The sequence below is a fragment of the Parambassis ranga genome, chromosome 12 (assembly GCF_900634625.1).
Source record: "Parambassis ranga chromosome 12, fParRan2.1, whole genome shotgun sequence".
Lineage (NCBI taxonomy): Eukaryota > Metazoa > Chordata > Actinopteri > Ambassidae > Parambassis > Parambassis ranga.
In genome coordinates, this window is record NC_041032.1 from 6,495,826 (window position 1) to 6,521,273 (window position 25,448).

Here is a 25,448-nt window from a genome sequence, read left to right on the forward strand (position 1 = left end):
TTGCTGTCTGTCCTGCCGTGTGAGCCAGAGCAGCGCGCCATAAGGAGGAAATCACACCCTCTCATCCTCTAGAGGACAGGGACAGCTACTCCTGGTGCAACAAGACGAGCTGATGTGGATAAAGAAGTGAACTGATATATATTTTTATTTTCTCACCTGATCCTCTGGAGTCAGAGGAAGAACACTTTACCGGACACATGTAATGGTTTGTTCCCTGCGCTCTTCTTTCAGCCGTGTGCTTACAGTCACCAGAACTTACCCCGGTGCGCACTGGAGCGCAGAGCCACCGAGATGGCCACAACTTGCAACTTTAGTAAAATGATGCTCTGCTTTCCCCTCCGTTCACTGCTTCCGGTTATCGCAGTTGCAGTTTTAACTGCTGTTGAAGGTGAGATTTCTGACTGATTTGAATGAAAGATAAAGAGTTTATTGCTGGCTTTGAAGAGTTTTGTGTTGGAGCAGAAATGTAAAGTTTTTATAGCTCAGTGGCTTCAGCTGTGTTTACAAGAGACAATATGAAATCTCTCTATAGTTTTCCTTTATTGACCCCCTTTGCATGGTTACACAATAGCATAGTGTACTTTTCTTTACAGTCGGCAGAAACTTTAAGTTTTTTATGAAATGTTTGTAGAGTTTGGAAATCCATTGCCTATGTTGTGTTTATTTGATGCATTTGTGGGAATATAGGCTAGTTTTTGCCTTTGTGGAGGGTTTTGTAGCCTAAAATCCATTTGTTATCCCTCTGTCTAAATGAAAGTGACAGTATGCTCTCTAGTGTGTGCATCAGGAAGCTTCATCTGTGGGATTAAAGAGGCCTGAAGCTGAGGTTGCACAGCTGCCTGTCTGGTTGTTTAAAGATAACCTGCATTGGGAGCTATGAAGCCGCAGTGAGCAGTCTGTCTCTCCATGATACTGATATGATGCGAAAGACTACATTTGTGAGATTGCATGGGCTTATATCTACACATGGTATCTGTTTGTGCATTTTTCATCATGCATATGTGTGACTTATGCATTTCTGCTAGTGCAAGACTCAGCTGTGTTCTCAATGCGTGTGATAGAGTTCAGCCTTTCATATTTTCTCTGCTTGAGCATGATGAATATGCATGGGCAGCCCTATCTTCCAGTAGAGTCACAGATGTGCTGCCTAATGTGTCAGCTTGATGTAGTTTGTACTGAAATAAAATGTCAGATGGTTCATTTTTCTTGGAACGTCAGGGGTTGATACTTTGGGGAATCCAGCCAGGGCTCTCCATAATATCTGATCAATGCATTATTCACTGATGTACAGTAGTCTTCATCAGCAGTGATACAATTCTAAGCTTCAGAAGCAACAACTAACAAGTACAGAAGATTATTTTAGTCTTTGTGTGTGTGTTTGTGTGTGTTTTATTTTCTATGCCATAATTGGCTGCAGTATTCTGTAAGCAGCCATGTGATTAGTTAGAATAAGGACAGATTTAAACCAGATAGTTTCCACACAGATACAGTGCAGGCTGGTCTATTGCATGTGTGCTTTACCAGATATAATTTTTTAGGGTTTGGATTGATAGAATGGTAATGATATAAAAAACTTAATCAAAACAAACTGGCTGCTGCAGCCCACTGATGATAAATGTTCCAGATACTTGTAGATAGCTGATGGCAGCACAGGAACACTGCAGCTGGTAGTTTGTGTGTGCATTGCTAAAAAATCTGGGTGAAACATGCATAATCTGGTAATAAACACGAGGTTGTCGCTTTGATATTAGACCATGGTTAACTTTTTACACAACAGCACGTCTTCTGATATTCCAAAGATTGTACAATTTGTTATTTATTTAGCAATGCATATTTATATATAAGCTCCAGACCTGTCTTACAGTATCAATTCTCTTCTCTTATTAAGATGCCTATCCAAAGGGGACCTCTCTAATTTTTCAAAACCTGGCAAAACCCCTGTATAGAATTGGTTCACCACTGAGTTTAAGTGAATGTGATATGATTTTGGGGTTATTAAATGTCTGTTAATAAACAATCTGCACCAACAATGGTGAATCTCTCTAGTGGAGATGATAAAATAAAATGTAATTAGCCTTAATAAGACAGATTTACAGTCATAGTTAAATATTGATGCACAAACATCACCACTACATTTTTCTTATATTAATTTTAATATTTAATTGTAAAAACACCCAGTACAAGCCAAGATCTGTTTTGTTGTTTATATCAATTCCTCATACCATTAGTTTGAACTCTGGAATCTATAAAGCATGTTTCCTGTGTGTTGTAATGTCAGCTGACATAGATACAAATTTCCATCTACATTCAGGAAGAAACGTTATTATCATATAGATGTATTCATGAAATATAGTTTGAAATTCAGAAAAGAGTGGTAGATCACTTCTGAGGGCTTTGGCGAAAGCTTTGCTGTTAGATAAGTTATTTTCGTGAGCGAAGGAAAAGTCATATTCATATATTAATTCTGGAACACTTCAACATGGAGAATGGCAAATAACCAAGTGTATTTGGCAGTAGGAAGGCGGCTCTGTCACATTCTATAGTGTCCTGTTAGGACCAGCAGTCACTCCACAGAGCTGAGTAGTTCAGTGTAGTAGGATAAATGACATTTATGTGGCATATGCCTCCTGGGAGACATTTGGCATTATAAACCAAGTGTTGATGTAAGCATGTGGTTCTTCTGGCTGTGCATTTCAGCAGCAACCTGCACATTGGCTGTAACTGTTACAATCTGGCTACAAAACATACAACAGATATAACACTCACAGTATGGCCTAGTATTGTCCCTATTCCAGCTATAGTAAGTGTCAATGCTGTGAACTGCAGTGGTTTGTTGTGGGAAAAAACACAACTTAGGCTTTGGACTGAAAGGGTTTGTAGCTGCTTTAAAGTGGACCTAAAAGTGCTTTTATAAGGCAGGAATGAATGCTGATTGCATGTGTAAAGTCATTTAAGTCATTGCCTGTATCTTCTGCCTATTTCCTTGTCCTTGTTTTCCCAAGATGTCTCATCAGTTCTCATCCTGACTTCACCCAACTCAAACCCATGTCATCAATTCTTTCCCCAGCCAGGATCCCTTTCAACCCTTTGTCATCTTCATCAAATGTTTGCAGAAGGCTGATTTTGTAAGTGGCAACTACATGTATCATAATGTACTGCAGAATCAACACTACTATAATTTCTCTTTTTAAATTTTCTCCTCCCAGTTGCTGTGAGTCAGAAAGTTCCTGAAGACCTTGGCACGTCCTCCACCCCATCTCCAGTTTATCCCACCATCAACTTTCAGGTCCTCAATGTAGACCATGTGTTTCTGAGACAGGACAATCCAGAGCCACCAGGGAACTCCAGCCTGAACATTCAGATGCAGACTTTTCTCATCACTGGTCCAGGTGCTGGGCTCCTCCAGCCATCTGTCAATGCTTCATATGGGCCCCTGGCTATAGATGCCTCTATTTCTTCAGAGCTTCTCCTCAGTGGGCGCAGGATCCTGCCAGTCATATTGGGCCGCCAGGTCCGTTCCTCCTCTCCTGTTGTCAAGATTCTCTTCCACATGCCCACAGGAGCTAATATCACTGTCAGGCAGGAAACAATGGGCTCTAGAGGAGATAATGGAAGGAAAAATGGTGGAGCTAAGGTCAAAGACGGAGCTCACTGTGTGACAGCGTATGCCTTCTGGGAGACGAGGGAAGTACGTGGAGCTTGCCTAGTATCTCCAGGTGGATTCTGTGTGGCCCAGCTGAAGCCAGAACCCACCTGGTTCAGCTCAGCCAGCAGATCAGGAAGCTCTAGCAGGGAAGCGGAAAGAAGCGAAGGAGTGAAGGGTCTTCAGGGTAATGTTGTGGAGGTCTACTTCCAGAGTCGCAGGGACCAGACTGGCCAGTGCACTCCACAGGACAGCCTGCAACGAATAGGGGTAGGAAGAGGAAGAGACTCTGGTGGATCTGGGACACCGTTGAGACGGATAGGAAGTGTCAGTCTGCTCAGAACTCCACCAGGGAACCCCACTTTCCTTCGGCTCAGGCTGGGAGGTGCCGTGGTGATCCAGACTTCTTCCAAACCTCTGAAAACCACAGATGTGGCAACTTTCTATGTGTTTCTGGCCAGTACGTCCTCCTTGGAAAGTTTCACACTTAGGTAAAACATTTTTATTTATAAACTTGTTAGGATAGTTATAGGAAATAATTTCTTTGAAAACTGCACATAATTATTATTCTCAACTAACACTTTGGCACATCATGAAATTCTGGGGAGCTTTTGTACATACGCATAAAATGTGGTCACACTTCTTTTTATGGTACACTAATGAGACCAAATAAATTTTGTATTAGCAAAGTTCAACATTGCTTTTAGTAACTTAGCAAAGTTAGTAATTATCTGTTCTGTATAAGACAGAACACAGTCGTATCCTTTTTAGACACCATACAGCAATTAGATGTCATACTGTAATAAATACAAATATATCAAATCATTGTCTGATTAGACGTGCCAGGTATTGACACATATCACCCAGTGTCATGGTTTAACTCTAAGTGACAGCACAGTCTTTCTCTAATGACCCACAAATGTCCTCTGTGCTCTTATCTCTTATCAGGCTTAAAATCCATCTAATTTCAGCTTGTGTTGTCCAGTTAACTTATGACAAGAGTCTTCTCCTGTCATAAGTGAAGATAACATTTACACCTTCTTCTTTTGAAGCTGTGGACGAATGAAGAGGGATTAAAATTAAATATTCAAGGTGTGTGGTCTGTCCAAAATGCTTTTCCAATATAATATTTCTGCTAGTGTTACCTAGCAAAAGAAAAGCTACATAAAAGTTAACTGTCTCTGACATGTATGAAGCATGAAAAGACACTAAAACATCTAGTTGAATCATCAGAATGTATATTATATTTAAACACATTCATGAAGTATAGGCTCCATGCATTTAAACGGTTACTTAAAAGCTCTTGGCTACTGATGTCGCTCGCCGTCAAGGCTGTGCAGTAAAATGCTTGAGCGCCAACATGACTTGTGTTGTCTGCCTGTTTCACTGGCTTCATAAATTACTGGCATGTTATATCCTGTCTGCTTCAACCTCTCCGTTACTGGAGGAGTTATGAAGAGCACTCTTCCATAAACAGGGAAATAATTGGCAAATGATTCACCGGTTTTCATATCTCAACATCCCACTAACATTTCAACAAGCTTCTCTGCTTATTTGACTTCATAAATAATGCATCTCTTTAATGGAGCAGGAAAACAAATAAGGAACATCTTCCTAACTCCTTTAGGTAAAAGTGAACTTAATATAAAAGCAGCCCCTTCACACACAGTTCTGTCTGTTTTCAAACTTTCTCCTTGCTGCCTTTTAAAGCACATCAAAATATTTTTTTTTATCAGAATGCTTCAGATAACATGTACAGTAACGGTAACATGTAAAGCCTTTGGATGCAGTTCGTGTTTCCAGTCTTTACTCTGCTTAATGGTTTTGTTTGAAATGCAAGACAAACTTCTCTCTAATCCCATGATTTAGCGATATCACGCTGCAAACATACCAACCCAGCAGTAATCTGCTGCAGGCAAATGGAGAGGGAGAGATGTTAAAATGTGTGTATTAATCCATAAGGGGACATCGTTAAACCTGTGGCTGTGTGTCACTCATTTTAAGTATATTACCATTTACAAACGCAACCCCTGCACACACACACATGTACAGAGTCCCAGTGACCTGGATGAAGCATTGCTGAAATTATGGAATAAGATTTGGTAGAGGGACGCTGACCCTTTAACATCAGTTGTTGTTTTGACTTTTTTTTGTGAGGATTTACAGCCCCTCCACCTGAAATTCCCCAAATTGGAACTCAGTGACCGTGCCACTGAAGTCCCTCTCAGTCAGGTCAGTGATTTCAGTCCATGTATTTCTGACCCAGTGCCACGTTCAGAATGAGATTGGACAAGAAGAGGGGACTGAGTGCAGCAGTTTAAGTCCAAGTGAAGGCTGGCTCTGAGGAGCTTGGCAAAGTGATTGATTCCTCCTAGGAGAAATCCCTGCTCTACTTCACTCTTTGGCCCAAGATTGAGTCCACTTCAGCAGGGTTAGGCCAGATAATCTGAGCCCCTGATTGAAAATGAATCAAGACATTAACCCTTTAGCGTTGAGATGATTCTGGGCTGACTGCCAGGATTAACTGTGCACATCCATGTGTGTGGCGTGCGTGCGTGTGTGGCGTGAGTGTGTGTTGTTGCCAGGGCTGCCATACCCACCTGTTAAGCACACGGGAAGCATATAAACAGCATTTATTAAATATAGACAAAATGTCCTATTTGCAGACTGCACATGCTTATTTTACTCTGCATGAAAAGTTAATGAAGGATAACACATCTGAGAGCTTTTTGATTTTTAGTTTTAAACAAAAAGAGTGTCTTCACACAGGAGCGAAGGGTAGTCCAGTTTAAAGGTCGATATCCACTCTCTTCCCCACCCGTGGTCGTGAACTCAGGGTAGTGACTGACAAAGACAAAGAGTGAGGATAAAAGTGGCTGAAATGAGGTTTCTCTGCAGGGAGGCTTGTGTCTGCTTGTGGACAAGAAGCCCAGTGATCCAGGAAGATCCTGGCACCCCCCCCCCCCACTCAATAGAATCCAGTTGAAGTGCTTTGTACCTGTGGAAGGTCATCAGGTGCTGCTGTCACTGATGTATAGCTGAGCTAGACAAGCCAAATATAAAAAGATATGTTAGCTGTAGCAGGAAATAAATGAAACACAATGTATCTCAGGTTAAAACACAAACACTTCATTTGTTCTCCTCTGTGAACAGAATGATAAATAATTGGCTCTCCAAACAGAAGAAACAATAGAACTAATATTTCCCAAGTCCCTGTTTATTGATTTGTATCCTGATTTGTCTGCTTCAGTCAGTGGTTATTGTATTTGAAATGAAAACATAATGTGGAAATTTTGACTTTGACGTAAGAGTTTTGCTCCAGAAATTGATTGTTGTGGTATGATTCAGTGCCGGTTGTGTTGTGAGCTTGTCAGTGTGCGTGCGGCTATAAATTCCTGCCATACTGTATTTTGTCTGCTCAGTGGTTATTGATTTGGCCCGTTGCCGTTACAAATCAGTGTGCATATAAATATAATATATACGGTATATTACTGACTGCATTTTAAGTTGTCCAAACAGGACAGTAGGTTTTTTTGGTGTGTTTGCTGAATGAAATTGCTTCAATTTGATCAAAACCTGGGTTGAACATCATATGAACAAACAGCTAGTGTCTTGTCAGTAACAACTTATAATTTATTACATTGAAATATATTGCTACTTGGCAAATGTTGATGGTGTAAAAAATGTACCGCCCCTTTTATGATCCTCACATAAAAAACAGCATCTGATATCGATAATACATCCACCACATATCACATTATTTTGTATTATGCTGCAAAAGTGCAAGTAAGGAGTTATTGTGTGGATGATGGTGGGTTCAACTCCCCCTACACCATGAGCTGTTTTGTTTTCGCCTGATATACCATCAGAATGAGTCCCCAACCCCATGATCACCTAAAGATACAGCTGGAGAAATGAGAAGAGATGGGTGGATTCTTTATGACCACACTTTACCTGCATCACTTTTTGCAACGTCATCTTTATCGAGGTTAAGCCCCCCACAGGATATTCTGCAGCAGGTATGTCCTGCTGACAAATCTAAGTGAAGCTCTGAGTGAAGCTCTTGAGCTCTTGCCAGATGAATTCCCACTGGAACATTGCCAGTTTCTTGTTGAATCCACGCCATGAGGAAATGTTTTGAAAAACACATGAGGCTCACATATGGCTGGTTGGTGTCTGTGTGAGCACAGATTGGTGAATCACTGCATGTTAAATTTGTATCAGAAGTGTTCCGTCGTATCATGTTTCAAGCTATATACCTGCTCTGTTGACCCTGTTCATTGATATTAGACTGCTCCTGATGCAACAGTCTAACAGATGGACAAAAACCCAAAGCCCTTTGTGATTGCTGGATTTGCAGGGTTCACATCATTTGTAAGAAGCGCTCTGTCTCTCTTTAGTAGAGTTATGTGTGTGTGTCTGAATCAGACATCTGATTAACTGATTCCCCGTTTTTCCCCAGGGCTAATGGGAATTAAATACCCCTGCTAATTCTCAGTCTGCAATCAGCCTGCGACACATCGGTCTGTCGGTGACTCACCTCGTTAGACACAACATGAACCGCTAAGCCCACAAAGGAACGCAGACAAAACACAAACATGCAATCACAAAAAAAACCTGCTTTTCCAAGAAAACACACAAATCCTTAATACCCTCCCACACACTTGTGTCTCAGTATACATTGCTGACACAATATTGGATTTGTAACAGTGTTGGTGGAGATACAATAGACACAGATGTAACAGGGTTCTCTGTGTTACTTTTCCTGAACAGCACATAGCGCACAGTGTAATAAAGCCTTTTACACATTTTGGTAATCAAGAAAACACAGCAGAGATTTCTTCATTTGTAAATGTACACAATCCAAATCAAACCTGTATTTGCACATGAGACATTTTATCTTTGCCTGTGCTTACTGCAGGGTGGCAGTGAAAACAGGCCTGTCATTCAGTGCAGCTCGGCCCAGTGACTCAGCACTGTGGGACATCGTGGTGGAGCCTGGCAGAGGAGCTACACCCAGCACGGTCTCTGTTGTCTGCCACAGGAAGGTGGCTATCACTGCAAAGAGGTCAGTCCACTGCCAGTACAATGCATGTGAATGTTCTCCACCAGCCTCCTTTAAATGTACTCACTGTATACACACATCCTTTCTGATCATTGCTCACATTCCCTTTGTATATTGAGGTCATATTGAAATTGAATGATTGCTGTTTCAGAGGAGAAGTAACAACTTGTAGCCTTTTGATCAGCTTTTGTTTATTCTGTGTTGCTGCATCATTTTCATATAGATTTCTCTCAGTGGAGTTTTACAGACTCCCTCTCTCCCTCAGGATAAATGAGATGTAGCTGCTCTGCTTTTTTTGTCAGTTCTGCTGACAAATAATAACATCCCTATAAAATAAAAATTAATGTTAAGTATTATTTAAATTAAGTGTTTTCATATAATACATCTTCCTATATATCACTTTTATGCCACTATCTGGCCTCTACAAGAAAGATGTTTGGAAAAAATACTAAAGAAAATAATGTCAATGACTCATACTGCACTCTGTGGCATATACTAATTTTAAAATATAAAACATGAAATTATGAATGGGTATTATGATTTGGTCTTTGATCAGATCAATACAATTCTAGTATAGTTATTTGTCACATACACATTCCTTATATAGAGAGTACTTCACACAGAGACACATGTTAAAATTCATAATCTGTGTATCTCTTTTTTGTCCTAAAGTGCAGTCATGATCCCGATCTATAAGCCCAACTTTCTAAGAATTTTTTATTTCTCATTTTAAAACATTTGGTCAACTGTAGATACTACAGACAATATTCTATTTCCATGAGATAACCATCTAAATTCTTTACATTTCTCTGATGCTGAATGGTCCATATATATAAATCAACATGTGCTGTACTGTACTGCTGTTAGTTTAATAGTAAATGTCTATGTTTGTTTTATCTGATGCACACCAGTTGATTACATCTGGTGGCACACACCAGCGGCCACCTCTGCCCAGCAACCTCCCGCCCACTCAGACACACACCACCCGCCGTCCGTCCGACCCACATATCTGTAATCATCCATAATCACGGCTACGTTATCCAGGCTTAAGCGCTTGCACGTTCAGAAGTAGAGATTAGGAAGCAGAGATATTCCAAGTCAAGTCCCTTGTATAGAAGTCACACCAGGGGAGATACACACAAATGCAGGGTCACACACACAAACACACACATACTACCACTACTGTACTGTGAAGTGATACATCCATAGGGTTTAAAGTCCCCCCCTTAATAGATGGATTTCGAGGAAAGAGGGGCATTAACCCTTTCTGTGTTTTTCTGTCTCACGCTCACTCCTGCTGTATTTTTAGTGGGAATCATTTCAATCTATTTTAAATCCAGCCATTTTATTCACAGGATCTAGAAAGATCGTATATCAAGGAAATTAAGTGTACATAGGATTTTTTACATGTAGGAACAGGTCTGTAGATTCACTGTAGATACACATCAATAAAAATCTCAATGGAGCTTTTAAAGGAGTAGTTTTTGGCAATATCGTTATTTGATTTTTTTTCTTTTTTGGTCCAAACTTGATGTAGCCCTCACCATTTATTGTAAAGTTCATGCTACAACCAGTAATTAATTAACCTGCAGTCAGTGCTATGACACAGAGACTGAAAACAGCTCTCCAGAACACTGGTTGCTAATGTTGATTAAAATTTGAATTTGTTTTCCATTTTTTTATTTCTAAACACCAGTGCCTTACAAGATACTGAAAACTTTAACATTATTTCCTGTTATAGTAGCCACTGGCTAATCCTTGGACTGCTTGCTGCAGTCATTGGACCGATTACTGTTCAACCACAAAGCTGCTGTTTAAAACTCCCCTCTGGTCATTGTGCTAAGCTAAGTTAGTGTGCTGTTGGGTGGTTGCTTCATGTAATTTTGTCATCAAAACAACTTTGTTTACATTTCTCATATATCCCTGAACCTACGTGAGCAGCTTTATGTAGCTTGGGTAAATCTCACTCTGAGATGGAAAATTTATTTCATAAGCCAAACTAAATAGCCTGAGATTAGAACTCACTGTCTACTTCCTGCAGAACATTTTTGTGTCCTAAAGTGCCAAGCTAACCTCATAATGGCCTCTTTCATGGCAGACCTTATTTGTTACTGTGTAGCAGTCCTTGGGTTTCTTGATAGAACATCATGTTTGTGTTTGTCCTTGTTGATGATTTCATATTTTTGACCCATTTAAAAACAAGTTTCAGCCTTGGAGAGGTAGTGTTTGTTCTTAATGGAAAGTTTTTGCTCTATTTAAAAATGCTACAGCCCCATTCACACCCTGCTCTATTTTCCCTTTGATCCTTTCATACTGACAGGTATATGCCTACACACTGTCAAGCATCAAACAGCATCACATGCCATTTCTCAGACAATCCTTTGACCAGAACACTTGGCTCAACTTTCTGCCAGCTCACTTAATCCTTCCTTCACTCTTACGCTTTCGTCTTCCATCTGCTGATGGAAATGAGACCTCTTGTGTATTGTTTCATCTTTTTGTTCACTCTCTACAGGTGATTTTCCCACAAATTTTAGAGTAATTGTTTTCACAGGCTGTATCTTTGTGATGACACAAGAGACTAGACAATTCACCCCAGGAACTTTTGCACCTTATGTTTTGACTACCTTTTATCAGAAAAGCTGTATTTTTACAAATACAACCATGTGCAGATGCATCTTTATTATTCATATGTATTATTAGTATTTAAATTTAAACACTTATTATTATAACAGCATAGATATGTTATAATTTTATTAGTTTTTGTATTGAACTGAAGTGAATTTAAAATCCACAATAATACTGCTGTACTGATTCAGCTTTATCCAGTCTAATCTGTCACAATGCACGTTGACTTGTGTTAACTTTATTTTAAAAATTATTCACACAGGGGTCTTCTGGAGGTTTTACAACTGGATTTTGTACCAAAAGATGTTTCAGAGCATGCTGAGAGTCAGACTATCTCCTGGCGTCTGGAGTTGCCAGGGAACGTCAAAGATGTTGGCGTAATGCGGATCTACACCACCAAGAGAGACTTTGTGGGACTGGCACCTCTGGTGATGGTGAGTATTGTACATTTGTCAATCAAAAGTCCTACGGGTGAATCTGAATGATGTCATGAAGCATCATCATCCTCTCTATGATTTTCATTATTTATCCTCGTAGTTGAGGAGGGAGGTTGAAATGCCCGAGACAAATGTCAAAGGGAACCCCATGTCAGGTTGGTTGGATTTTGTCACACGCCAACATTAAGTGTCTCCAGTCCTAATAGAAATGGCCTGCTAAATATACAGTGATGGATTCGCATGATAAAAAAAGACATGAAAAAATAAATATAGTTCACAAAGTCTGATATTACATCATCATCTGCAAGCTTCTCTTCACACAGCATGTCTCCATATCCAAACCAATCTAAAAAAGGAAGAAAGATATTCAGTCTACATAAATACCCAAAATGCATTTCACTTTTTATTAGAACATAATTGTTTTCTTGTTCTGTCTTCTGTTGCCTGTCTATCTTCATTCATTTGTTTCTCCATCTTAAATTATTATGGAGCTACGCCGTGAACAGTGCATAAGTACCGCTCGTGACGCTGCCTAGACTCATTTCCTGCTGCTCTGTGCACCTGTCTCAAAACCTTCTGATAGAAAACCTTCTGAAATTACAAGGCAGATCCACATCTATCCCTGACAGGAGATTCACTAGTCTATTTCATGGTACGATAGTCAACATGAATCAAACAACCATTTGGGAGCAAATATGTTTCATCTCAGTCACTTACAGGATTCACTTGAGGAAAATACCTTTTTTCCCTCCTGTAACAGTGGAATGAACAGAGCTATTTCATGTATTTAGGCTGCAGCTCTTGTTGAGAAATAGGACAACCATTTGTGAATCACTGGCATCACTGTTACAGGCATAAAGCTTCAGGGAATTCAAATAATGTAACAGTATGTCAGACATGTTTACATTCTTTACAAAGGCAACTGAAGGGAAGTAAAGACCTGGTTGGACCTGTTGATGCTACTTTCTTCTCTTGATTGAGGGAGCTGTTCTATTCAGAGTAAAAATACTCCCACAGTGGAAAAAAACTTGTGTGTCATACCTGTCATTCATTTTGTTTTGCTATGTTAACATCGTCATTATTTTCTGATTATAGTGCATGGCAGCCTGTGTTGTATTGCTCCATCACTTTGTAGTTGTGGACAGCCCAACACTTACAGTTCAACTCAGTGAATTTTTAAAAAGATAGTAAAAAGATTCAGTAAAAAGTAGAGTGGGACTTCTTGAGCCAAAGTTTCTCACTAAAACCAGATTACTGCAGAGCTTGTGGAAACACTGGATGTCAAGAACTCTCAGTTTGTTGCTGGCATCACCGCAGAGAGCTGCCATTGCTTTCTGATTTTCTGCTATACCCCCTGATCCAGTGGCTTATGTTTGGGTCAGTGTTGCAGTCTGAACTAGAGCATGTCCTTTTGGAATTGCGGTCAGCAGCTGTCAAGCCGACAGAGTTCAGAATGTGAAGCTGCCAGGGAACATCTGCCGAGCAATGCCCAGTACTTTAGACCACAAGTATCAGGAGGGAAAAAAAAAAAACACTGATCACCCAAAGCTTCTTATACTCACACACTGTCACTACCTTTAAAGAGACATTTTCAGACTTCTTATGAACTGGAACGTACTTGTAAATCCATGTTGAAGAAGGAGTTTTAGTGTAAAAATAAAACTACATCAGACTTGATGGGAAGTTGTGGGATGTATAAGAGCTAAGCTGCTGCTCAGCATTGACAAAGCTGCACTGTACAAGGTGGCGATATGGGTTAGAAGATTAGAAATGTAATCAGGTTTAGGTGTTACTGTGACCAGAAGTGCTGATCTATAGATAATACAATACAGTAGAGGACTTATTTTCCCATTGGACATACACACAAGAGGCCACGTGTGTGTGTATCATCATCATCGTGATATTTTTAGTTTTTAGCACATCTGTCCAGTGAGTGTGTGAGCATTATATCTGCAGGATTGAAATGTCAGGCTGTATTGCTGTTTTAATCGCTGTTAGTCTTGCTAACACCCCCCCTCAGACTGTTATCCCCATCCCATAATACAAATAGTGGTGATCATAAGACTGGTTTAATGTGATTGTCCTGCAGGATTCTGAGACTTCATGTACAGCAACATGATAAACAACACACCCATCTTTAGCTGTGCTCCAGGAATGCCAAGGTGGTAATGTCACCACAGATACTAGATTTTAAAACTACTTCTTACTTTAATCTACACCTTAAGCCAGAGCAGTTCCTCATAAAGGTAAAAGTGCCATCCTCTGCTGCAGGGGTTAAAGATAGGGTAGGAGATTTTTGAAAACTCAGTGAGAGTCAGCCAGATTTTGAAAGTAAACACACGCCCCTTTCTCTCGGAGTTCACCCCAAAGCCACGCCTCCCAACCAGTCTGTGACTTCGGCCATCATGCACGTACCTCTCTGGTGCGCGCAGAGCAGGAAGAGAGTGACAACCAGCCAATACTCCGTGCAGGTGCGCCTCGTAGGATTGGCTGTTTTATAGCTTCCACAGATGATTCATATTCTTCGTTTTAATGAGAAACTGCTGAACTAATCGGTTGCTATCGGATTGTAAAGAGAAGTTACACTAATTTAACAAAAAGTGCATCAGAAGGAAATCTCCTACCCTACCTTTAATATATTTATAACATTTAGGTTTCTCAACCCCCCAAAAATGAGCTTAAGAAATGTGCCACTCACCAGAAGGTTTGTGGGGAATAAAATAAATACATAGAAAAAAATATATAGAATAATACATTAATAAATAAAAAAATAACTAACATAATATATTGAAAAATATAAACAGTTAGCTCCTAAGGAAATTAAAAATATAAAAGCAAGATGCACAGATGATTCATATTCTTCGTTTTAAAGCAAAACTGCCAAACTAATCGGTTGCTATCGGATTGTAAAGAGAAGTTACACTAATTTAACAAAAAGTGCATCAGAATGCGAAAGGTAAAGATGTGTTTTTTCTGTCTTTTTACAGACCTGAAAAACACTAAAGGCACAACACACCCTGAAAAAAGAGTCTGGTATTTGCAGCATAGAATGCAGGATTTGATTTTTAGGACGGTAGAATGTATCATTTTCTTTCAGTCAGCATTCAGCAATTTAGCTAAATTAGGCTAATCTTAGCCAAGTATAGGCAGCCTGTCACAATAGCCCAAACATTATCATTCTTTTGTACGTACAAATAATCTAAAACATATATAAGTTGTTCTTTGTCTGCATTCTTTGTGAACAGAACACTGATGTCTTGAATACTGCCGTGCTGACTGGGAAAATGGTAACAGTCCCTGTGAAAACTCTGGCAGTGGAGGCCAATGGCTCGGTCACTGATGTGACCAACTACACCAGCTGTAGGTCTACAGAGGAGGATGTGCTCAAGGTAAAGGCTGAAAAGCTCATCATTATATACTGAACGTTACGTGTACTTATGTTTATGTCTGCACGAGAATCTGGTATCTGTAATTAACTATTTAAGCACGCTGCACAATAAACATAAATAATATATAATCGCTTAATGTGTCTTATACAGATTGCACCAGTTGTTCATGTTTGTTTAATACCATTTTGAACTGAATGAAACTTATGCCTCATTTGCACACAGTGCTGAATGATTGACAGTGATTAAATTGTGTTTTGGAGACAGAGAAAAAAAAATCACTCATTCATGATTCATTCTGCTGTGTTTGCCTCTAAGACACTCACTGTCACTGTGCCATCACATTCAGCAGGTCCAGCTCTAGTGAGTGTGTGTGTGTGTGTGAGTGTGTATGTCTAAGCATTGTGGATAAAAGCAGCTGCTTCCAATATGGCATTACAGCCTGAGCCTATGATCCCACCACTCAGTCTGTAAGCACAGTGATTTGACCTCTGTGCAATGGATCCATGTAACTAGGACAGTGAAAGCATAAAAAAGCGAGAGGGTGACAGAGAAGAAGAAGAAGAAGAAGAAGAAGAAAGGGAATTACACTATTTTCCATTAAACGGCAGGCCACTGGTTTTGAGAGTGTTAGCAGGGAGTTAAAGAGTGTAAGCTTAACAGAGTGAGAAAAGAGCTGAAGAGAGAGAGATGGTGTTTGTAATGATTTTCTGTATCAGTAGAAGAACTTAATCCAGTTATTATTGTGTCCCTGAATGGTCTCTTACGTTTTCTCTGGTCACTGACCCCTCTTAGAGCAAACACCACTGACCTGATGAAGTTAAAGCTTAAAAGCACAGACTTAAGCATTTAAAGTAAAACTGCCCTGGGATAAATATTTATTAGGAATTCAGTGCTATAGCCTCTTAGATATGCCTACATGCTGTAACATAGCTGGTTGTGTATGCTTAAAGGTAAAAACGATAGAATTCCTTGAATTGCACTAAAATGCTAGGTTTGCCTTTGGTCCGGACACCATCATGAGAACAGGTCTTCAGAGACCGGCCTTTGACAACATTACCCTGGGAGTTCAACTTGACTTACCTTCATCCCTCCCTCTGCTTTTTCCTCACTTTTTCCGCCTCCCCCCCCTTTTTTTTACCTCCTTCTCTCCAGTGCTACACTCTATTCTCCAGTCTAGTGCTCTCCAATTACCTCTGTGAAGCCACTGGTTTGTTAAGATAAGTGAGGCAGCAGTAGAGATAGGCCTCCAATCTTAAATAAAACACACCAACTGCTGTGCCTCACCTCATTGCTCTCGCTGGTGGGGACTGCAATGCTCCCACCTACAGTAGTACAGCGCCACTGGAACAGTCGTAAGGCAGAGCTAATTTACATTCGGTAACAGTTTCACAGAGGCCACAGCCGTGAATTTACATGACATAAACACAAACACACTGCGATTCCCTGGGTGGACTTTGGCAGTAGTATGAAATTAATAGAATGTGTGTGTGAGTGCGGTTTTGGTCAAGTTGAATTGGCTCCTTTGTCCTCCCTCTCTGCTCATCACCCATATAAAACTTTTTAACTCAGTTTGGGCTTTACATGGAAAAACTTTCAGAAGTTTCAAATCAAACTAGATGGTAGTCCACTTTTGATCCACATTTGTTGTCTGGTCAGTTTTTAAAAACGCTTCCTTACCCAGTATTTAACACTCAACACTCTCTTTTACTGTCTTACCAGGTGTCAGAAAGCTGCGACTATGTGTATGTAAATGGAAAAGAAACAAGAGGGAAAAGCAGGGTTATGCTCAACTTTACTTACGGGTTTCTGAGTGCGCAGCTGGAGATGAACGTGTGGATGCCACGCCTGCCCCTGTTCCTGGATGTGGCTGACCCTGAGCTCAGCCAGATCAAAGGCTGGAGGGTTCCTGTGACTACTGGCAACAGGAGGTAAGGCCTAGTCTGGATTCCCCATAAAGAGATACGTCGAACACCAAAATTCAAAGTCTAATTTTATTGAATACATCCCCTATCATTCTTTACAGTATGCTCTTTAAAGCCAGTTGGAAAATATTGTGCTACCAGCTGCTAAATGTTAAGATTAAGATTAAGTGATGGTGTTAAAGTGAACAGTGTTACACTGAGATATGGTATTAGTCAGACATCTGCGCTTGCTTTGGTGCAGTGGGCAGAAGAGTGAAAAGGGCATCACAGTTGCCCTGGAGATAAAGGATAGTGCGTTTTTCACTCAATACTTACAGTAAAATCATTATTTTCCCACTCAATACTAATGCATATTGTCGACCGATAGACCGTCATTTCCTACAACATTCAATACCCTGCTCCAGACATGTGCATGAGTGGATACTAGGTCAGAAATGTTAAATTTGGATTGTGATTGTTGTGACTGGGCCCCAGATCTTTTTGTACAATATATATGTTGCAGGAGAAAAGTGTGAGAGAACTTTTTCTAATGAGCGACAACAAAAATAACATCACCTCTGCATGCTCTTAAAGTTGTATCAGATGATTTATCAATTTTTTAAGTTATTTTATCTCTGGTGGTTTGAATACTTGCAATCAAGTAACACTTTTAATATTGCAGTGCTAATTAACCATCTGGCAACCCCATAGAAGGAATGATTGCACAAGGGTTATTGAAAAGCTAATTGAAAAATGTTGTAACCATGGTAAAGAAACCTCAAAGTAAAAAGCTGTGTATTTATATAGCTTGTTTTTTCTTCCTCTTAAAAGGTACTCAAACTGTTTTCATCAATTAGTGAGAAGTTAGAATTTGAAAAAAGAAACACAAAGGAATAATTCTGCGATCTTTGATATTAATATAATGCAAATACATTGCCTGAAATACAGTAAGTGCTGTTTTTTTTCTGGAGCTGAGAGGTACGTGGAGGTATGTGGATAGGCCTTATGAATCTGGAGTCAAACCCATTTAATTCAAGCAACATTCTATCACATGTTACGCTCTGACCTCAGGCGATATAATAATGATGTTTATGTGGACTGTAGCTCTTGACAGGAGCCTCCTGCCTGCAGTGTGAAAACATATTTACCACCCCTCCAGTCCACCGGTGGTGCAGTGTGTGTGTGTGTGTGTGTGTGTGTGTGTGTATGATAATTATACAATCATTGCTGTGGGGTTTGAGGATGGTTCACAGCTTAACCTCTATCACCCGCAAACAAACCACTCAGCTGTGGGACGCAGTTTAATTTAACTTAAATCCATTTAGAAGAAAAGGTCACTCAGCGTGTGTCGTGTTGTGACTCTGTATACTTGTTGTTACTTATTTTCTGCAGCTGGACAGAGTTTTACATACATACAATAAGCAATCATTGTGGCTGCAAAGGGACATTGTAGAATTGGTTGCTAAGCCTGGAAATAATTCTGTAATAAATAGCCTCAGCTCATACACTTCTGTATTCTGGCTTTCGTACTAAATTAAGATTAGATTTCACACACAGGACATAAAGTATGTTTACTGCTAACAACGTCTAACCTTGTCAGACTCGGGGATATGTGATTAACTGTGTTTTATTGTCTTTGTGTGTCAGGTCTACATGGGACAGTGAGGAAGAGGAAGAGATGAGGAAGGGCAGGGGTTGTATGCTGCAGTACCAGCATTCTACAATAAGGGTGCTCACACCCTTTATAGCACAGCCTGATGATGAGGTGCCACCAGACCCACTCACAGGGGAACAACCTGTTGAGTACTTCCTGGGTTCTGATTGGCAGGTAAATATAGACTGTCATGGTTATAAAACAGGGTCTTTTAAAACTGCCTTCACTACATATGACTTCACCTTTTCCCTCTTCTTGATTGATAGGTGGATGTGACCAATCTTGTCCGATATTCTCTAAAAGTGGCAGATCCTGATGTAGCCCGGGTGCAGGATGGGGCTGTGCTGCAAGGACGGGCTGTGGGCACAACCACTGTGCAGGTGACTTGTGTGTGTGTGTGTGTGTGTGGTTGTAGCAGTATATATATCCCTCCGCAGTTTGGCTGAGGATGTTCTTGCTGCAGGTGCTGTCCCCTGTGACGTCAGCGGTCCTGGCTGAGAGGAGCATCAGGGTGGTGGATGATAAAGTGAGTGTGACAGAACTCGGGGTGCAGTTGGTTTCTGGACTGTCTTTGTCCCTGCAACTCAGTCCAGCGAGCAACAGGGCCATAGTTGCCACAGCAACCCCCCGGGAGACAATCATGGAGCTCAAACAGGTAAGTAACTGGAACATCGTTACACACAAAGCATAAGAGCGCTGGGCGTTGAGCTCAGTTGTTTTGTTGTCAGTGATGGTACTTGTTAGTTTTACAGTTTCAACCCCACAACAAAAAGGTATCATCGAAATCATGCCATACATGTGAATTAACTCTTAGTTTCATGTTAAAAAAACAACCAAAGCACCAACTCAACACTTTCACTTACATCTTTAGCAGCTCAGATCCAGTGTAATGGGAACGCCTGTCAGTGTCATCTGCACTGACACACGCGAGAGTTAGCTAGTTTTTGATTAAATATCAAAGATGAGGGGGCACAATCTGTTTTTCTCTGTAATTTTGTAAATTTGCCAGTGTGGGCAAAGTCTTCAAACATCCTTTTGTCACAGTTTTCTTTTTTTTTCAAAAAGGTGTGGGCATTTAACAAGTAAGCCCCTGGCGCTCCTCCACTGACAGTTTCCCGTCTTTTATTAGATACACCAGCCTAGAAATGCTTATTCAGATGCATGTTTTAATAAAGCCACAGCAGAAGTCAGTATCTTCACAGAACTGAATTTCAAACATGAATTTAAAACTGGATTTAAAACGTTTTCAGCCACTTGATGTGATGGCATGAAGAGCAAGAACAGTTCTTTGTCTAATAGGGCGTAAGTCATACAAAAATGACCATGCAAAGAAAGACGAGAGAGCAAAAAGAGGTAAAGGGTATATTGAAGAAGAAGAAGAGTTTGGAGGAAGCTCAGACATTTTGAAGTTTAGATTGAGTCAGGCTGTGATATCTGTCTCGGGCAGACCTGGGCAAAGTACGGCCCGCGGGCCACATCCGGCCCGCTTGCGTCTTCAATGCGGCCCGCGGACTCGTACACACAATAAAAAAAAAAGAAGGCATCAAAAGTCAGCTGTCAGCACGGCATTACCGGTAACGTCTTTCCAACCCTCCTTGTCTCTTCCACGCTGGTGTACTGCTTCATCCCATCTACTCTTTGTAGAGACACGGTCGCGCTGTGTACACTTTAAAAATGCTGCGCGAATATGCTGAAATGTACGGTAAAGCGAGAAGAAACGCCACGGCGCATTCAGATGTTACCGCGGTGCTGCAGCCGACATCGTCATCTGCTCAGACCTTGTCCAACTTTCAGAGCTTTGGGATTGTTTTTAAAATTAGTTTTAACTCTAATGGTTTTCTTCTGTAAAAATATCTTTACATCATCTGTGCTGCTCTGTGCGGGAGTGTTTTTCAACATACAACCAGCAACACTCAGTGGACCTGGACACACACAGAGGACAGAGGAGAGAGCAGTAAACACACAGACCGGTTCACATCATCAACTCCCTCCGCCACACAGTGATTCTGAGCCTTTTTTCCGCCAATGCGACTTTATAATATCGCTATCTTTCCATTCATTCAACTCCGCGCAACTCTCTCTCTCCTCCCGTCCGCGTTCACACACACGTACACACATAAGCGCGGATATGTTCACAGAGAAGACGACCAACGTTCTTGATAATGGAACATCGCACCCTAACTCAGCACAGACAGAGCTGGTAACGCAGCAAACATTATAGGTGATTTAAGGTGAAACGCGGTTGCGGTTGAGATAAACTACGTCATATGACAATAGTCACATATGAATAATAACATCAAAAGCTGTTTTATTAATCAGTTAGTTGCCTTTAGTAGTTCCATATATCTGATTATAGTATTTATGCTATTAATGTATTTATGTGGTTATATCACATTATTTATTTGAACCTTTATTTTACCAGAAAATGTCATTTTACAAAACAAGAACAGGCTGATATATGAGGTCAGTGTTGACTTCATATAGTGAAATAAAAACCTTCAGCTTCAGATGTTTTTGTATGTTTTTGTGGCCCTTTGCTTTTCTAATGGAAGTCTATGTGGCCCTCGCAAAAAAATAATTGCCCACCCCTGGTCTCGGGTATGACAGATATAACTCGCCTTGAATTGACAGACCAATCTCCACAGCACTGTATCACTGCTTAAGAATGGCTGTATCGGTTATCATTCTGGCTCAGTAAAAAAAACACTCTGACCTGATTTGTCTTTGGCGTTGTTTTTAAACCAATCACAATCATCTTGGATGGAGGATGAGGTGATAGAGCCCCAGCGAAATAAACTCAGTCCACAGGCCGAACCCTGATGTGGGCAGGCGAGCAAGGTTGTTAAATTGTCCTTGCAAAAGAAAACAAAATAAGACGATGCACTGTTTGTCAGTAAAAAAGAAGAAAATACATCCCCTGATAACTGGTGTCCTTGAGGGACATGGGTCAAGTCAATGTCACTAATGGATGCCATGGCCACTGTAAAACAATGTGACACATCAATACAGATAACAGTGGCCGTGTCAGAAACACATCACACAAGAATGTACACTGTTGGAGAAGCAAATTTTGTAAACATATTCTTGCAGATAGCAAAAGAGGAGGAGGATGCTGCATCACTGGGTCTCTCTGACACTGATGCACAGGCGAATTAACTTTCTCTTCTTTTAGACTTTAGGCATTTCTGCCAAGGAAATTAATCAGTATTGTTGTAATAGTCAGTATGAATGCAGGGAAACGTTAGCATGTGTTGCACCAACTTTCACCTTCTTAACACGCACCACAAATTATATGAATTAAACAGCTTTATTTTAAAGCACATATGATTTATACAATAACCTTGCCATGATATAATAGTGTGTTATTAACCTTTTGTAAATGTCCCCTAATGGAATGAATTATACAAATTCCCTCAGCAGAGAACATTCATGCAACACTGACCTTAAGATTGTAATAATATTTGTTTCTCCTCTTTGTCTCCCTGAATGTGAGCTTATTGTTCTCACAGCCCCAACACTCATCTGTAGCTACTGTGCTCTGTGAGAGAGGCAGACAGGGTGCACAGATCATTTTAAAAGCTTACTCCCACATTTTGCCATGGCAGCTTGCCCATTTTAAACCGGCTCCCTGTGGCAGGCGCGGGGCAACAATTAGGTGTTCTATAGCTGCTGGAACAACAACTCACTTTACCTCCAGTAGACTGTCACACTGTCGCTGGTCTGGCCCTGTCAATAGCAGACTATTAGAACCATGCCAATGCAGATGACCGGCCAATTGTGTCTGTGATGGCAAGCTGTTAATGTTCTGCTCAGGGCGACTCATAATGTATTCAAATCCAAAATATAGGTTAGGTCTATGGCGACCCACTAGCTCACATCTGCCACAGGAAATAGGTCATTGTGTATTAATGTGATTTGATTGGCTAATTCTGTTCTTAATGTGACCCATGTCGCTGCAGTTTTTGTTCCATTTTGAAGGACTTCAATTATATTCTGTAATAGCTTTATTATATTGCTGTATAAACTATAATTTAACCAGAGTGGATAGAGATAAATACTCTTTTTTATACTATATGCCATAAAGAGATTAGCATAAGCAATTCAGTGTGATGAACAATCATGTGAATATAGCCCTCAGTGGAAGCACAGGGGGAATATTGATTGGCTGTATGTGTTGTGACCTGATTTTATATACATGAGCACAATTACCACAGTCTGTCTTTCTTCGTTCTTTCTTTCATTCATTCTTTCTTCCTTCTTTCTCTCTCAAACAGGAAGCTGTGGTGATCTGCTGGGTTCAGTTCAGCGATGGAGCAGTTGTCCCTCTGGAGCTCTTTGACCGCAACATCTACTCTCTAACAGTCTCGACCCCAGACGAAGGCGTGGCCACAGTGCGCCGCACCCCACAGTCCACATTTGTGGTGGCACAGGGTAAAGGTGAAGGCCAGGGGGCGCTAGTGAGGGTTGAGCTGAGGATCTGTGAAGAATGCCAGAAGTCTAAGAGGAAGAGCAAGCTGGCAGTGGGCGCAGGGCTTTTCAAGATCAACTTCCAGGGCAGCAGCAGAGGCATAGCAGGAGACGGAGACACTGAAGGAGGTAACGATTCGGATAGCGGAGCATCGGAGGTGATAGGTGAACTTAAAACAACAGTGACATCACAGAGCTCTGTCACAGATATGGGGAAATGGGTGTTCAGGGGCACAGTGAATGATCAGCAGGAATCCACCAGGGCTGAATCTACCACCTCAATGCCAGCTTCAACCAGATATCTGCAGCCACATGTGGTGTGGATTGGAGCGACAACCAAAGCCACAAGAGCTACCACCTACAGTGTCACTACCACTACAACTACAACTACCAGCACACCAAGCCTAAAGACACAACTCAGCACTGCTATACCTGTATCACCAACTGTACGTGTTATTAAAGGCGAAGGAGAGAAGCAAGGCTATGGAAACATGCTGGACAGCCCTAATCCACCTCCTAATAAAGACAAGCCTAAAGAACCTGAAGAGGAGCCTCCAAAATCCCAACCTCCCAAAGTAATTGAGAGTGATCTTATTAGGACATTTAAAGCCATGTCAGACCTGGAAATTGGCATGTATGCCTTGGTGGGAGTCTCCTGTGTGGCTATATTGGCATTTTTGCTCAACTGTGCTTCATATAATCTCTGTTTCCGTAATCAAAAGACCCCCATACAGGCGGGCCCTGCACCCAGTGTAGATCCCAAGGATCACAAGCATGACTGGGTGTGGCTGGGAAGTGGAAATCAAAATGCTCCTGCCCCTGGTCCCTCGGCTCCAGTGTCTACACTAAAACGCGAGTCTAAACGCCCCCTGGAGTCCCGTCACTCCATAGACTCAATGGGTCACAGCACCCTGCCCACGGTGAGCGCCCCCGCCGTCCCGGAAAGAACTGCCACCCTGGGTCGCAGCAGGACCAGCTCCCAGCAGCAGTCGTTTCACGGAAAGCCAGTCGACCCCATGGCAAACCGTTCAGCCACCTTGCTGGCAAGGCCACACCGCAGTGAGCCGCTCCATTCTCCCACCAGCAAGAGGAATCAGGTCCAGTTCACCACATTCACTACGCTGGACATCAAGCACTTGGCTGCACTCAAGAAAAACGGTGTGGATTTAAACTGGGCCAACCAACAGAGGCAGCAGCTCCAGACCCCGACTGAGCCCCAGACACCTTTACCTGACATGCCGTGGCCAGTAGTCAAACCTCTAGGAGAACCCCAGTGAGTTTGTTGGCTTGTGCGGACGTGAGATATATATATATATATATATATATATATATATATATATATATATATATATATATATATATATATTTATATATATATAAATATATATATAAAGAAGCTGGCTTTTTGGATAAATCACTTTAAAGGATGTACTTATTGAGATTACAGAAAAAGGACATTTTATATGCACATTTGTAAATACAGCATGTAATAGTACTTGTGAAGATCCAAATGAAATAACATTGTGTTTTTTTATTAAGACCAATTCCTGGTGTTTTAAAAAAGGAAATGTACTCTGGATCCGTCTTGTGAATAAACATTTACTGTACACGAATTTACTTCTTTCTACATTTGTAATGAATTTTTTATTTCGTTGTACTTTTGTGCAATTCTGTGGCCCCTGTAGAAACAGCTCTAGCTCCTCTGGTTGTCAGGGTACATGCAGTACGAGAGGGATTATTTCTTGTAAGTAATTCTATTCTTTTTCCAGCCTTTTGTACGTTTTTCTTTTTTCTTTTCTAGGATTCCTCCCGAGGATACCTGAGGACTCTGTGCAATTTGTCAGAGTATATGCAACATTTATCAGGCTATTCTGAGCAATATGTCATCGCAGTCTTCTTCAAAAATTTATTCAAATCAAATGCATGCTATGCAAATATGGTCTGCGCAGATTTCGAGATGGACACTTTTTCTGAATTTTTTTAACAAAAAGTTACCTTGGGTGTTTCAGGCGCCTTCCGGGGGCCTACTTTTACAATTTGTAAAACTGTCTAATTTTGGTCTCTGGACCCAGTGCAATACATATTCAACTGTAAGAATTTACACTTGTGAATGAAATAATGATGATGCCTTTTTATGCCCTTCTATTTTTAAACCAAATTGTAATGTGTATTTCCTCTGAGATTCTATCAATAAAAAAGAACAAATAGATGCATTTTGGTAGATTTAATTTAATTCAATCATTGTTTTAAAAATAGTAAAGTGA

General features: G+C 40.8%; 1 protein-coding gene across 1 annotated transcript; it reads left to right on the forward strand.

Moving 5' to 3' along the window:
• Positions 1-318: 318 nt before the first annotated feature.
• On the forward strand, positions 319-24,461 carry LOC114443875 (transmembrane protein 132E). Its single transcript, XM_028418222.1, has 10 exons — positions 319-388; positions 3,207-4,134; positions 8,565-8,711; positions 11,599-11,770; positions 15,019-15,162; positions 16,882-17,090; positions 18,711-18,891; positions 18,984-19,097; positions 19,181-19,372; positions 22,992-24,461. Exons 1-10 carry the CDS (start codon positions 319-321, stop codon positions 24,459-24,461), a joined length of 3,627 nt encoding a protein of 1,208 aa, XP_028274023.1.
• Positions 24,462-25,448: the final 987 nt, after the last annotated feature.

Bases quoted from the DNA above. Each gene is read 5' to 3' on its own strand.
- LOC114443875 (XM_028418222.1), top strand. From the start codon at position 319: ATGATGCTCTGCTTTCCCCTCCGTTCACTGCTTCCGGTTATCGCAGTT. The intron at 17,091-18,710 runs GTAAGGCCTAGT...TTTGTGTGTCAG, and splicing joins GTGACTACTGGCAACAGGAG to GTCTACATGGGACAGTGAGG. The intron at 18,892-18,983 runs GTAAATATAGAC...CTTGATTGATAG, and splicing joins TCCTGGGTTCTGATTGGCAG to GTGGATGTGACCAATCTTGT.